At 38.6% G+C, this 14,818-nt stretch overlaps 1 protein-coding gene across 7 annotated transcripts in view; it reads right to left on the bottom strand.

Moving 5' to 3' along the window:
* KLHL13 (kelch like family member 13) overlaps positions 1–14,818 on the bottom strand; it is a 282,631-nt gene that overhangs the window by 107,568 nt on the left and 160,245 nt on the right. For 6 of the 7 annotated variants that reach the window (XM_057313772.1, XM_057313774.1, XM_026478864.4 and 3 more), the window contains one exon: positions 7,207–7,280. The exons of the other annotated variant lie outside the window; for it this stretch is intronic. In XM_057313772.1, the coding sequence (XP_057169755.1) occupies positions 7,207–7,280 (74 nt within the window). The remainder of the gene's footprint in view (positions 1–7,206; positions 7,281–14,818) is intronic. 7 annotated transcript variants of the gene reach the window in all.

Consider the following 14,818-nt stretch of genomic DNA (forward strand, 5'->3'; position numbering starts at 1 on the left):
AGATTTGGGTCTTCTCCCTCATTTTTTTCTTTTTTTTTTTAAGATTTTATTTATTTATTTATTTGAGAGAGTGTGTGTGCACGTGCAAATAGGGGGAGGAGCCTATCGTCTGAGACCGAGGTAACGGCTGTAGATGAGCTGGCCCAGATAGATACGTGTAGAACATGGACAGAACTATGAACAGCAACATTCAAGACATAGGTAGAGGAAGAGGAATAAGGGTAGTAATTCCTCTTCCCAGGAGCAGAAATACTTTCTATGGTCTGGAAAATTCCTCTAGATGGATCAAACAGGCAATATTACTAATAAGTCCATGTCCTTTGTATAAAGGTACACAAGTCTTCAGTGAAAGGAACAAGTAGGCTGACAAACTGCATCTTTGGTGATATGTTATGACAATAATAATGCATAACCCAATCTACAAAATACCTGGGCCAAAAGAGAAGTCCATTATATAGAACGTAACTGGCCTCAGAAATTCACGCATTACCCTCTAATATTATAATCCGTAGGGGCATCTTCTAGCCTAAGATTTGAATTTATTATCATTGCCCTCACTTACTCTAGCAAAGGATAAACTAAATCCTCATCAATTTTCAATCCTTAAAAAGCAGAGAAATACATATATTTGCGGACGTTTATAAAGCCAAATTATGAAAACAGTACTAAAAGCGCTTATCTTCAATGGCTGATCATCCTTGAATTTAATCAAAGACGTGTTTATTGGGGCACCTGGGTGGCACAGTTGGTTAAGCATCTGACTCTTGGTTTCAGCTCAGGTCAAGATCTCAGGGTCTTGAAATGGAGCCCTGCATGGGGCTCCGTGTTCAGTGTGGAGTCTGCTTGAGACTCTCTCTCCCTCTCCCTTTGGTCCTCCCCCCTGCACGAGCACACACGCTCTCTCTCTCTCAGATAAATAAATCTTGGGTGCCCGGGTTGCTCAATCAGTTAAGTGTCTGCCTTCAGCTTAGGTCATGATCTCAGGACCCTGGGATCTAGCCCTGCACTGGGCTCCCTACTTGGCGGGGAGCCTGCCTCTCCCTCTCCCTCTGCCACTCCCCTCTGCTCGTTCTCTCTCTCTCAAATAAATAAATAAATAAAATCTTTAACAAAAAAATAAAATAAATCTTGAAAAAAAGATGTGCTTATTTATCACCTACTAGGTATTCAGGCTTAGTGATATAATTGCAGACTTTTAAAACTAAAGGAAGGATGGGATCTTTCAATCCTTAAATGTTACAGATGAGGACAGTGCTTGACAAACAGTAAAGGCTCAGTATTTTTAAATATCTAATGAACTGAATCAAAGCCCTGTGTTCCCTTTTGACATCATACACCATGAAGAAGTAATTATCTATTACATCGGTATAAAAAAAAAAGCCTGAGCTTATTCCTAGAATCTGTACTGAATTTCATTAGCCTATTTTACAATTTTAATGACTGTCACTTAATATGCAATTACTTAACTATAAGTAAGACTTGACTGTGGGAAAACAAAACTACCCAAACAATTTAGCCAAATAAAATCATCAGCAACAAATAATTATTCATGTTGTACATTCTCAAATAGTTAAGGAATGCCTATTATGCACAAAATCCTGTATTAGATAGGATCTAGATACAAATTAGATACAGTTAGTCACTCTCTCAAAGAGCCCCCTTAATGACAGTGGAAGCAAAGACATGCTGAAATAGCTTTAGTGCAGAACCTCACGGGATAAAATTCACTGCAGGGGTAAAACCGTTCGGAGCCAAAGGAGATGCTACTGATCATCTGCTTGGATCAATCGAGGAAGGCTCTAGGCAGGCCTGGAACTTGATCTGCGTCTTGAAGAACAGGTGGGATTTCCGTAGTCAGAGGCAGGAAAAGGCAAACTGGGCGGCATCATGAGATTAGCAATTTTAAAAGATCATTTTGACTGGAGCGTGAAGAATCTAGCTCAACATCCAATATTGTCAAATTCACCCCGAAATATTTCACAACTCCATCCCCACCCCTCTTCTTTTCTACTGGCCTCACCTTTGTTCAGCCGCTCCTCATGTCTTATTCTGACTACTCCGATCGCCCCCTAGCCAGCAGGGAACCCCGTGTTATCATTCACTGCTCTATCCCTAACACCTGGCACAGTAAGTGGTACATGATATTTGTTAAAGGGATGGAAACCGTATCACGCGGTGTTCAGCACTCTTTGTCCTGTACTGCAAGTATCAGACAATATTTTCTACTGGGTGGTATTCATCACAGGACTTTTAGAAAACTGGAACACTGGGGCGCCTGGGTGGCACAGAGGTTAAGCGTCTGCCTTCGGCTCAGGGCATGATCCCGGCGTTATGGGATCGAGCCCCACATCGGGCTCCTCCGCTATGAGCCTGCTTCTTCCTCTCCCACTCCCCCTGCTTGTGTTCCCTCTCTTGCTGGCTGTCTCTATCTCTGTCAAATAAAATAAAATCTTTAAAAAAAAGAAAAAAGAAAACTGGAACACTGTCAGCGCTTTATACGTCATTGCAGAATTCCTTAGTAGAACCGGGACCCTCCTCACAACCCACCCCCAACACAATACCAAATGGGTGACTCTTGCCACCACACGCCCTCGCAGACATTACTGCAATGTGTGAGTGAGGGTGGTGCTCAGACACAGACGCTGTTCCCAGCAAAGGAAGCCACCTAGGGCCGACCTTTCTCAGAGTTTCCTGCATCACCAGAATAAAACTTCAGATAGGGTTAAACGTACGCTGAATGGCAGATGGCGAGACTAAAAACATCCGAGACGAATAAGAGATTGATGCTCTTTTGCAGTGTCGCCCCAACCCTTAATTCTTTATCTTTCCACATGCTTTATTCATTGTTCATAGCAATTTTCTCCAATATATGTCTTTTATCTGACCCTACCCCTATGTCCATCAAAATATCAGCTCAATGAGAACAAAGACTCATCACTTTTCATTGTATTTTAGCACAGAGCGATTGCACAGTGAACGTTTGTTGAATTACAAATAGAAGAAACTGTCAGATTTGTTTGAATGGCAATTACTACATGCCAGACATTGTGGTAAGCAATGGGGATATATCACTTCAATACACTCATGACCTTATTTGAATAATCACTTTAAATTCACGTTAAATCTATGTAATAATTTGGGAAGAGTTCGTTTTTTAATCCAGGATCATGGTATGCTTGCTTTCTTGAATTTCTGAATTTTCTTCAGATAGGTGTGAGATATTTTGGTCGGGGTTATTACTACATATTTACGCTTTATGGTTTTTATAAATGGGTTTTTATGGATATCTTCTAAACGGCTATGTCCGGTAGAAATAAAAAGGTATTGGTTAATTTTTACTTTATATCCCACTACTTTTTTAGCACTCGTCAGAATTCTATCAACTAAGAATTCTTATAAGATTCTAATAAAATTTTTTTCAAGTCTTAGCTTTTGTAGGTTCATAAGCCCATCTTCTAAAACTTGATCACTTGTTTCTCTTCTTTCTAAACTAGTTATGCTACTTTAATGACCCTAGCCAGGATTTATAAATATATATTAAATAATGATGACTATAGGCATCTTTGATTTGCTGCTGCTTATGGAACTACGCCTGCATTAAGTATGATGCTGGATTGTTGGTTTTAGAGAGATAATTATTTTTCTTGTTAAGAGAAAAAGTTCCTATCACATTTTTTAAATTTATTTTTTTAAAGTAATCTCTACACCCAACATGGGGTTTGAACCCACAACCCTGGGATCCAGAGTCATACGCTCTACTGACTGAGCCAGCCAGGTGCTCCCCTTCCGCATTTATTTTATTTTTTTAATGAGATCTATTGACAGGATGCATCATATAACTTTCATAGTATTCAACAATACTCTGGGATAAAACATTCTTAGTCACAAAGGGTCAATTCTTTGCATATATTCCTAAATGTGTTTGGCTTATATTTTATTTAGAATCCAAAATTGATCTATAAGTTGTGTACACAAACAAGCAACATTTTTCTCAGATTTTCATACCTGAATTATGCAGCATCATAAAATGAATGGGGTAGTTTTCCATCATTTTCTATGCTTTCAATCTCTTTCTTTAATATCAGAATTACGTTTCTTTCAAAGGAGTTTTATTTATAATAAAGATTGTAACAGTAGGAAATCACAAGTCATTGATTTATAAACTAGGGGTTATATAACTAGTTCCTTATGTCTTGTGAGGTATGGCTCAGGTTGTAACAGTTCCCTTGTCATGTACAAAGGTATTAATTTAAAATTAAAACTACAAAAAGACTTTTCTTTTATAAAGTGTTCTTACTAATTATTCAGAGTCTATGTGAAATCCAGGACATAAGTTCATTTCTTTGGTTTCCGGTCAAGAATGCACTTATAATGTAAGGGCTAACACCATAAAACTTCAGAAAGAAACCCTAAAAGTTGGGAGAGCAAAGAGTTCTCCGTTAAGAGGCAAAAAGCATGCGTATAAAAGAAAAAAAATGATAAATTGAACTTCATCAAAATTTTTAAGATACTGCTCATCGAAAGAAAACGGGATGGCAAGGCACAGATTGAAAGAAAGTATAAGGCAACATATGGAAATATTCAGAATAAGCTTAAAAACTCCTTAAATGCAAAAAGAAAACAGCCCAATTTTTTAAATGGGCAAAGGACCTGAAGAGATACTTCTAAAAGACAGACATATAGTGAATAAACATACGAAAATATATTCAAAATCATTACACACGAGGAAAATGCAAAGTGAAATCCATTATGAGAAACCACTACACACCCAAGAGAATGGCTAAAATAAAAAGGCTAACAAGGGGAGCCCGGTTGGCTCAGTCAGTAGAGCATGTGACCCTTGGTCTCAGGGTTGTGAGTTCAAGCCCCACCTTGGGCGTGGAGCCTACTTAAAAATAATTAAGTAAAATTGCTAACAATATCCAGAGTTAGTAAGTATTCTCACTTGTCACTGGTCAGAGGAGAAAATGATACAATCACATTAGAAAAGTCTCTGGCAGGGGCACCTGGGTGGTTCAGTCGGTTAAGCATCTGACTCTTGATTTTGGTGCAGGTCATGATCTCAGGGGCCTGGGATCGATCTCCGCGTTGGGCTCCGTGCTCAGCACAGAGTCTGCCTGCACCTCTTCCTCTGCTCCTCCTCTGGCTCTCTCTCTCAAATAAATAAATAAAATCTTAAAAAAATGTCTTTGGCAGTCTATTAATGTTAAATAAATTATATATACATATTTAATAAATGTTACATAAAATACATTTAATAAATGTTACATAAAATACATTTAATAAATAATTTATATATGTGCATATTTTAGGAACATATCCACAGGAAATTTTGTGGCTATATATACCCACAGAAAGATTTGTACAAAAATGTCAAGAACAGCTTTATTCATAATAGCCAAATAATGGATGCAACTTAAATAACTATGAACAAGAAAATGGATAAACAAATTACGGTATAGTTTAAAAAAAAAAAAAGGAATACTACACAGCAATAAAATGGAACTACTGATATCTGCAGGAATGATAAATTTCAAACTCATTATTCTGAACCAGAGAAGCCACACACAGTGCCTGACTCCACTGACAGGAAGTTCAAGAAGAAGCCACACTAATATGCTAGTCCGCACACTCGTTCTCTTCAGCAGGGGTAGAGGGGATATAGACTGGAAAGGGGAACGAGGGAATTCTCTGGAAGGATGGAATTGTTTTGTATCTTGATCTGAGTTGTGGTTACCTGGATGTATGCATGTGTAAAAAGCTATCATGATGCATATTTAAGTGTTTGTATATTTTACTGCACTTAATTATATCTCTATAAAAAGAAAGATGTATATTTAGGTGTATGTTTTACTGCACTTAATTATACTTCTATAAAAATAATGGAAACAAATTCAAGTACGCTGTAACTACCTCAGTTACTGACTTGACGTTTGGAAACCCTGCCCTCCTACTCCTTCCTCTTCCAAATGTGAGATACAGACCTTCCTACTCAGCAGCGCTTGGACTCTGCAGACGGAACTCACCAGTAGGAGTTCAGCCCCCCAACACACACACACATTCTTCTTCTCTTCTCTCTTTTCACCCAACATGGCCACGCATTATTCCTGCTAGGATTTCCTTGCTTTCTGCGTCTCTGAACAGGTTTACCTTACGCCCCTTGCCCACATGAGAGTACACATTCCAACAGACAGGCACCCATCATATAATATTTCCGTAATAGGAGTACTATGTAAAATCCCTAGTATGGTATCTGGCAAATAACAATGACTTCATATATGTCCCCTTCCTACTTCAAACTCTCCCCTCCGTTCGTATTCTTTTAAGACACACCTATTTTAAAGCATGTCAGAATTCAAAAACACAATGCTGTATTTCAACATAGTTAAAATCTCACACTTAACGTTTCAACAAGAGCACCAATATACCATGCCTCATTTGCCAAGCTCTCTCTCTCTCCACACCCCATAGACACTTATTTAATCCTCAAAACGACCCTGAGAGGGAGGTAACATTATCCCCAATTCATAGATGAGGAAGTTAAGGCACTGAGCAATTAAGAAATTCGCCCAAGACTAGACGACTAGTTAGTGTCAGAGCCATGATATAGACAACTCCCGCATATTGTTTCAAAGGTTTCACTCAAACCATGCAATTCAGCTATTGGGAATAAGGGATACTCTTTTGCACCTACAAAGCAAAGGCTATGTTTCTTTAAACCATGAATTTAAAATCATAAGTTGTCAGAGAAAGTCCAGAATTTCTCATAACTCTCTGAAAAAGTTTTAAGTGGAGTTTTAAATAACAGAAATGTACAATCACGGGGCAGTACTATTAAAAAAAATACTTGGTTGAGACATCTGTTCTTAAGCAATGGATACTTGTATGTATTCATTGACATGCTTTAAAACTAAAAAATCAAGTCAACAGCTCCATTTACTGAATGTCACGTGATCACAATTTACACCCATTATGATTTCTAACTATATTCTCTATTTTTTCATTAGCTCAGAACACACAGTCGCTAACATGCTGTTCATTCCATCTCTTCGTCATTCAGTCATTCTTTTATTCACTCATAGAGCAAATATTTTATATTAGTCCAGGCATTCAACAAATATTCATTAAGTAGCAACTATGTTAGGTATATAACAGGCAGGAGAGACATTATATAACGTATAAGATAAATTGCTTCCATAAATATACCGATTACGGAGTATTGCAGCAACCGATTCCCCTCTATGAAGATGATCCATCACCTCTAACACTTGGATAATGACCTGTTCGGGAGGAAAAGAAGTCAATATTTACTATAAAAATCAATACCAGAATCTTCAAATTATGCTATCTCTGTAATATTTTATATATTTCGCGACAGAAAGACAAAAATGTATGTCCGTATTCCCGATGTCCATATTCTAGCTCATGGAAATTAAGAAAATGGAGGACACTGAAGGAACTGAATCTGCAACAGTCACATTATCTACAAAATTCCACAGTGGCTCATTAAATGGCATTGACTGCAGTTGTGTGAAATCATTAGAATAACAACCACCCTACACGGGAACTTGGATTAACCCTGAGGAGACCTGAGGAGTCTGGGTGAAGTTGGGAGAGACAGGAAAAGTTAGAGGTGAAGAGTGGAGGCAAACATTTGCCAAGCGGAGACACAGAAGGCACTAAATCCCGAGTTACCAGGAGCACATGAGGCCTCAAAAGCCCTAAGCAGGGCCCATGGTTTTAGAGGTGGTTGGTCAAAATTAAGGCTAGAAAGACATAAGTTTTAGAAATCTTAAAGACCTAAAATAGGTAGTGGAGGTTGTTTTCTTTTCTTTTTTTTTTTTTAAAGATTTTATTTATTTATTTGACAGAGAGAGAGGCAGCCAGCGAGAGAGGGAACACAAGCAGGGGGAGTGGGAGAGGAAGAAGCAGGCTCATAGCAGAGGGGCCTGATGTGGGGCTCGATCCCATAACGCTGGGATCAGGTCCTGAGCCGAAGGCAGACGCTTAACGACTGAGCCACCCAGGTGCCCCTGGGGGTTGTTTTCTTGATCTGGACTGAATTTTTGTTTGGGTGGTGGGTTTTTTTTTTTATGGAAAAAGAGCTGGTAGGTGGTAGAAAACTAAATCTAATATATTGTTTCTAGTCAAGTGAATGCTTTGCATTTGGAGATGTAGAGTGTATTTCAAGGGTTCTATTAATTTCAAATATACTGGGAAGCAGAAAGGTATACTTTACTTAAATGTTTCTTGTTAATAAAATCAATTTATTGCACTGGGGAGATAAAAATGTAGAGTATGCGATTTAGTTTGTTCACATAATTATGTTTGTTATAAAGCTGTGTGAAGACCTAAAATTATTAAGCCAGAGGAAAAGGTTCTCTTCATTGTTCCCTGCCCACTTCCTGTCCCTTATTTTGGGGTCAGAGCAAAAGATGCAGAAGGGGGAAAACTACTCTATTTCTTGGGTCTTCATAATTCTAAAAAAGAAACAAATCAAATGACAATATAACATTTTTATTTATTTACACAATCATATTTTCTGTTATTACAAGAAATTGAGTAGCCTGAAGGAAAAAAAAAATTTAAGCACCTCTAAATCAACTGACCTTTGGACTTTGCTTTTTTTAAAAAATGTTGAAGTAGTGAGAGAATTCTAAGGTGTTGAGAAATTTTCATTGTTTTTAGGCTACACAATTTTTTAGAAGATGTGCTAAGAGCAAAACAACCATATCTAGATTATCATTAGGAATCTGGGAATGTGAAAATAAATAACTCCTGCCCCTTTTCATCAACTGCATCTGGAGCAGGACATCTAAGTCCCCAAACTAGGTATTCAGACTCTGAGTCCCATGGTTTCAACCAATGTACCTGTTGCATCTCAGAGCCTGTGGCTCTCCCATTCAAATTCTCCAGATAATAGACTTCTGGTCTCCTGAGGAGCAGGCAGTGGATGACAGGACATGGGACTCCAGCCTTTTATTATAAAGACTTTCAAGGAACAGCCCACCTTTTCAATCTCAAGACTTATTCCTGTTTTCCGCATACCACACGCCCCCAAGTCTTGAAATATTAGGAGATGTATGGGAAGAAGTAGTTGGTTTCTCTCAATAGTTCGTGTAGGGAGAGATCCTGAAGTTGTTAACTTCCTTTGACTGAATAAAAAAATTAAACCTTAGAATTGTCAATGTTGCCCCTCCTGTTCTCTTTGTCCTTTTGAATCTTTCCATTTCTTTAGTCTCACTTTAATGAAGTTAGGAAGGGAGAGGAAGTAAACAATGCGAACAATGGGCAATTTACACAAGATTTAACTAAAACCAGCTGTTTTTCAATCAGGGAATCTGTATGATCAAATCTATGTATTAGAAAATTAACACAGCTTGCAATGTGGCGGTAGATCGGAGAGTAAAACTGGAAGTATGGAGACCAGTTAAGAAACTACTTCCATAATCAAGGCATGAAATAAGAGCACAGACAAGAGCTATGGGAATAGCCAGGGAAAACTAAGACTTACGACTGAGAGATCATTGGCAGATATTAAAGGATAAAGTGACATCAAAGACAAAATCTATTTAAGGAACTGGGGGAAATGGTAATGATAGCAGGTGAGGCAGGGTAGAGGGAAGAAGGAAAAGTACCAGAAGGAAGGAGAACAAGGGTTTGGTGCAGACATACTGAAGTCCTCTAGGGCTGGCCAATATAGCAACCAAAGCAAACTGGATATATACACCCAGATTTAGACTGGAACTAGAAATGAAAATGTGAAGATATTTAGCCACGTAAGTAAGTGCTGAAGTAAAGAGATGGGGAAATATTCCTTAGAAGTGTATTTGCCATGAGAAGGTGGAATCCCAAAAACACTATTGTGCAAGAAACCGAGGAAGATAAGCTATCAAAGAGAGAGACAATAGGTAGGAAGGAAACTAAGAGAAATGTGAGATTAAAGCTAAGGAAGGAGGTGGGTTCTGAAGAAGGGTGGTTGGTAGGTATTCAACTGTTCCAAGTTCTGCCCAGTCCCAGTAAGATACCAGCTAGCTGATGTGACAGCTGTAAGGTCAGCTATTACCTTTGTTAAGAGAGTATTTTGAACACAGGTGCAGAGAAACACACTGCAGTGGTTTGAAAAATAAAACAAAGATAAATGGGGGTGCCTGGCTAGCTCGGTGGGAAGAGCACAAGACCCTTGATCTCAGGGTCATGAGTTCAAGCCCCACATTTGGTGTAGAGATTACTAAAAAAATAATAATAAAAATAAACTTAAAAAAGAAAAACCAGGGGCACCTGGGTGGCACAGCGGTTAAGCGTCTGCCTTCAGCTCAGAGCGTGATCCCGGGGTCCTGGGATCAAGCCCCACATCAGGCTCCTCCGCTGGGAGCCTGCTTCTTCCTCTCCCACCCCCCCTGCCTGTGTTCCCTCTCTCGCTGGCTGTCTCTATCTCTGTCAAATAAATAAGTAAAATCTTTAAAAAAAAAAAGAAAGAAAAGAAAAACCAACACAAATTCTTTCAAGAACTTGAAAGGAACTCAAATTCATCAGTTAATTACTCTATGGTAATGGTGGCCACCAAACAAGTAACGGAAAAGAGATGATTAAATAAGTGCCTGGGGAAGAATCAGGTAGCCATTCAGAAAAGTAAATAAGTTTATGGTACTTCACTTCACATTAGGGGATCCTAAATAAATTCCAGATAGATCAAAGATTTAAAGGGAAAAAATGAAATGAAAGAACCCAAGTGAAATTATTTATAATCATGCAGTAGAGAAGATAAGCAGGACCCCAAATTGAGGAACCATAAAAGAAAAAAAAAACTGTTAAATCTGACTGTACAAAACAAATTAAAACTCTGTACTTTAAAAATATCACAAAGTCAAATGGCATTTGATGAGCTAGGAAAAAAATATTCACCACACACACGACAGACAGCAAAGAGCTAATGATTTTAACTTACACACACACAAAATTAATAAAAACAATAAAACGTAATAGTAAAAGTGAACAAATACTAGAAATAGGACATGCAAATAAAAAAATACAAGTCATTAAAAAACAAATAAATACGATTTAAAATGAGGCACTGGTTCACCTATGTGATTCACACACACATGCACAAAGTCTGTATATCCATTATTAGTGAGAGGGAATATATGTTTGGGAGGAACGTTCACTTTTCATTCTAGACTTTTCTGTCCAACTTATTTCAAAATAAAAAATAAATAAATAAAGAGGATCCAGCAAAAGAAGTAAGAAGGAGCGGCCACGAGGTAGGAGAAAATTAGGAAGGGGTGGTGACCGAGAAGGCTGAATAAAGTGTTGTTACATATAGATAGACGTAATCAAGTGGGTCAGATGCTGCTGAGAGGCGAAGGGAAGAACTGAGAAATGACAACTCGATATGGTAACAAGGAGGTCACTGGACACCTTGATGAGAGCGGTTTACATGGAATGGTGGAGAAAACGGCCAATGAGCATGCGCTCGAGAGAGTGAAAGGAAAGAGAGGAAACAAATACATACAACTCTTATCAGCAGTTGTGCTTTCATAAGGAGAAAAAAAATAGGCGGTAGTTGGAGGGGGAATATAGGGTGGAAGGAGATGTTTTTATTTTGTTTTGATAACGGGGGATACAATGGCAGGTGAATCCGAAGAGTGTGTCATCACACAAAAATGGAAACTGAAGAAGTACGATAATATGGAAAAATGTCAAGAGCACGTAAGACCATACGTGTATATATACACATATACGCACATGCGTACTCACGATATACACATATACGCATACAGAAAAGGCATTAAGATATTCACGGGAATGCTAAACTCCCAGTTTGGGACAGTTGTACCTCAGGAGACAAAGGGAGAGATGCAATTGAGGCGGGAGAGACTAGGAGCTTCACCTGTATTTAACATTTGGCAGGTGTCTGAAAAAAAAAAAAGGCAAAATGCTAAGGTATCATAAGTGGTGGTTAAGGAGGGGTTGTGATACTGGTCTCTGTACTTTTCTGTGTGTTTGAAATATTGTAATAAAATGAAACAAAAAAGTATAATACATGATCTCTCCCCTAAAGTAGGGACCGTGTAGATGAGCCCACAAGACAAGACATACGCAGGCCAGTAGATATAGATAGGCAGATAGAACATTTCCAGAGATTAGGGAAAAAGGCAGGACAAAAACATAAGCAGACACGCATTATCATTAAAAAGACACACTCCTCCACAGCCACGCTACTCGCATGAATAAAAGGGAGACTAATCATTACTCAGAGCACACACCTGACAAAGACGTAATTGTGGTTTTGCCCTTAAAAGATTCTAGCTCACCAGAAATAAAACTGACAAGACTGTTTTGGATCGCTGAGATCACTTGCATAAGTTCAACCACTTTTATTCTTAAGCACTTATTTTAGGTACTTTGCAAATCTAATATTTCACAAGCACCTATCCTATGGTTAGATAATATTTCAAATAGAGATTCCAGTTTATGACTTAGCATTTAATTAAAATCCACTGTCTCACTCTTTCCTGCTCTGCCCAAGAACGAACAGCTTTAAAAATAATGACATTTGAGAAATGCCTAGCCAATTTTATACCGTGTAAGGTAAACCCTGCTTACGAACTAACCTTACGTTATGTGAAAGAAATTCAGAGTGGCTATGGCCGTCTGCCTTCGCAGAAAATTGTGTTAAGCACTCTGATAAGAAAAGCTGACAGAAAAGATCAGCGAAAAGTGCTCAACACTACAAAACTGAAAAACTGCACAATGTAGAAAAATTGTACATAATTGCACTTCTCTCAATCAAGTTATATATAGCGGCAGCACCAAAAATTCAAGATCGTCTTGACACGGCAAAAAGTGACGTGTAAGAAACAGAATTGTATTCTTGGGGAAAATAGTTTTTTATACAAAAGCTAATTTTTAAAAATGTCACAGAGGGTTAAGACTCTCAAATCCTTCAGCTTTCACCCAGGCCAGACACCACACTCACCTCCCACCTGGGGCACTGAGGAGGGCCTACCTAAGACATCTGAATACTAGCTGTTGAGCTGCGTGGTGAATTGTTTTTCCCCTAGAGTAAATCTAAAACCGGCTGTAGTAGGCTCCCAGATATATGCGCCCATCAGAAAATTTGCAATGCTAAAAATGATAAAGGTTGTGTTACCCCAAAGGTTGCAACTGTACCTGATTTTAGAACATTTATGCAAATGGTCGATTTGCCTGTTTTCCTCCATATCGGCATTTTGTGCTGTAACAAGGGGGTCCAGAGAGGTTTAAGAGCCACTTCTTGGTCTCAGCTTCTACCAAAAAGACTAGATTCCCCATGTTCTAGAAGTTTCTCCCTTTCACCTGGCTGCATGCCAGGATGGCTGATACACTGTCCTTAACAATTACAGTTTTCTTCCCACAGTCACGAACTGCCCCTGGACCACCATGTGGTCACTTCCATCTTGCTCCGGTTTGCTGCAGGTATACACCACGAGGTTCCACTCTTCTTGCAGTAATACCACTCTTTCCTTCTCGATATGATCCCTCGGTAGTCCCTTTTCATTTTGTCACTCAGGCTTCAGGAATTCCTTTGGGACATGCAAATGGCTAATGGCCTCATTCATCTTATCACTGCAATTGGCCATTTTACCAATGTTCAATTGTTACCCTATTCTATCTGATTTTCCTAATAGTGGCTGCCCTCTTGTAACAAGGGCTAAGCTTGGTCTAACAAATGTTTAAGTGTCAACTGCCAAGCTTAGATGTCTTCATGTCTTTCAGTTTCATGTCATCGCTCTTATCTACAGGAGTGACGCCACGGTATGTTTCACTTTTAATCACACCTCTCTCTGCTACCCATCAAAATCCTTACCCTAAATTATATACTCAGTCTCTCTCACTCCATCTCCCTCCCTCTCGGGTTCAGTTTCCCCCATTCACCTGGTTAAGGAATAGTGCATTTCTCACCATCTCTATTGACAGTCTTACTTTTCAAAGTTAGCAATTTGTCTCAGCCTCTTCAAAGTCCATTCTACAACTCATTAAGCACTGTTACACAAACATCTTGCGAGAAAAAAGAAGTGAGAAAAGAAATTACGGGTAAGTAAAAATAAAAATCATTATTTACATCAGTGGTCCCCAAACCAGAGTATGTAGCAGAATCCTCTAGAGGACGAGATAAATAGAGTGCCGGGCCCCACCCTCAGAGTTTCTCACTCAGTTGATGTGGGATGGGTCTAGAGAATTTGCTTCCCTAAGAAATTCACAAAGGATGTTGCTGCTGGTAGATCATGGATGACACTTTAAGAACGAATGATTTACAGGTAACACAGCTTTTATCCAAAGTTCAGAAGAATCAACTGGAAAACTAATACAGTAAAATGCCCACTACAGGAATATCGGCTCTATAAAGACAAAGATGTCTTATCTTCCAACAAAACTTGTAAAATAGCTAGGAATGAGCTGAAAAAGAAATCTGAAAGACATAAAAAATAAAATTTTACTGGAGCTTATAAAATCCAAAAGGGCATGAATAAATGGATACATGGATACAAATACACACACACACACACACACACACACACACAAATATCGAATAGAAAAACTCAAAATCACAAAGATGCAAAATTCCCTCAAAATTCATATAGAAGTTCAACACAATTTCAATCCAATTAGCAAAGGGTCAGAATTTTTTTGGTGGAAGGGGATAGGTATTTTCCATGTTGAATCCCTCAGCTCGTCAGAAAAAGAACGCACAAAAACTGCCCGAAATTTTTTTTTAAAACAGAAAAATAAGGGAGCAGGCAACCTTTCCCAGCTGACATTAAAATGTACTATAAAG

This window comes from Ursus arctos, chromosome X (assembly GCF_023065955.2).
Source record: "Ursus arctos isolate Adak ecotype North America chromosome X, UrsArc2.0, whole genome shotgun sequence".
NCBI classification, from domain to species: domain Eukaryota; kingdom Metazoa; phylum Chordata; class Mammalia; order Carnivora; family Ursidae; genus Ursus; species Ursus arctos.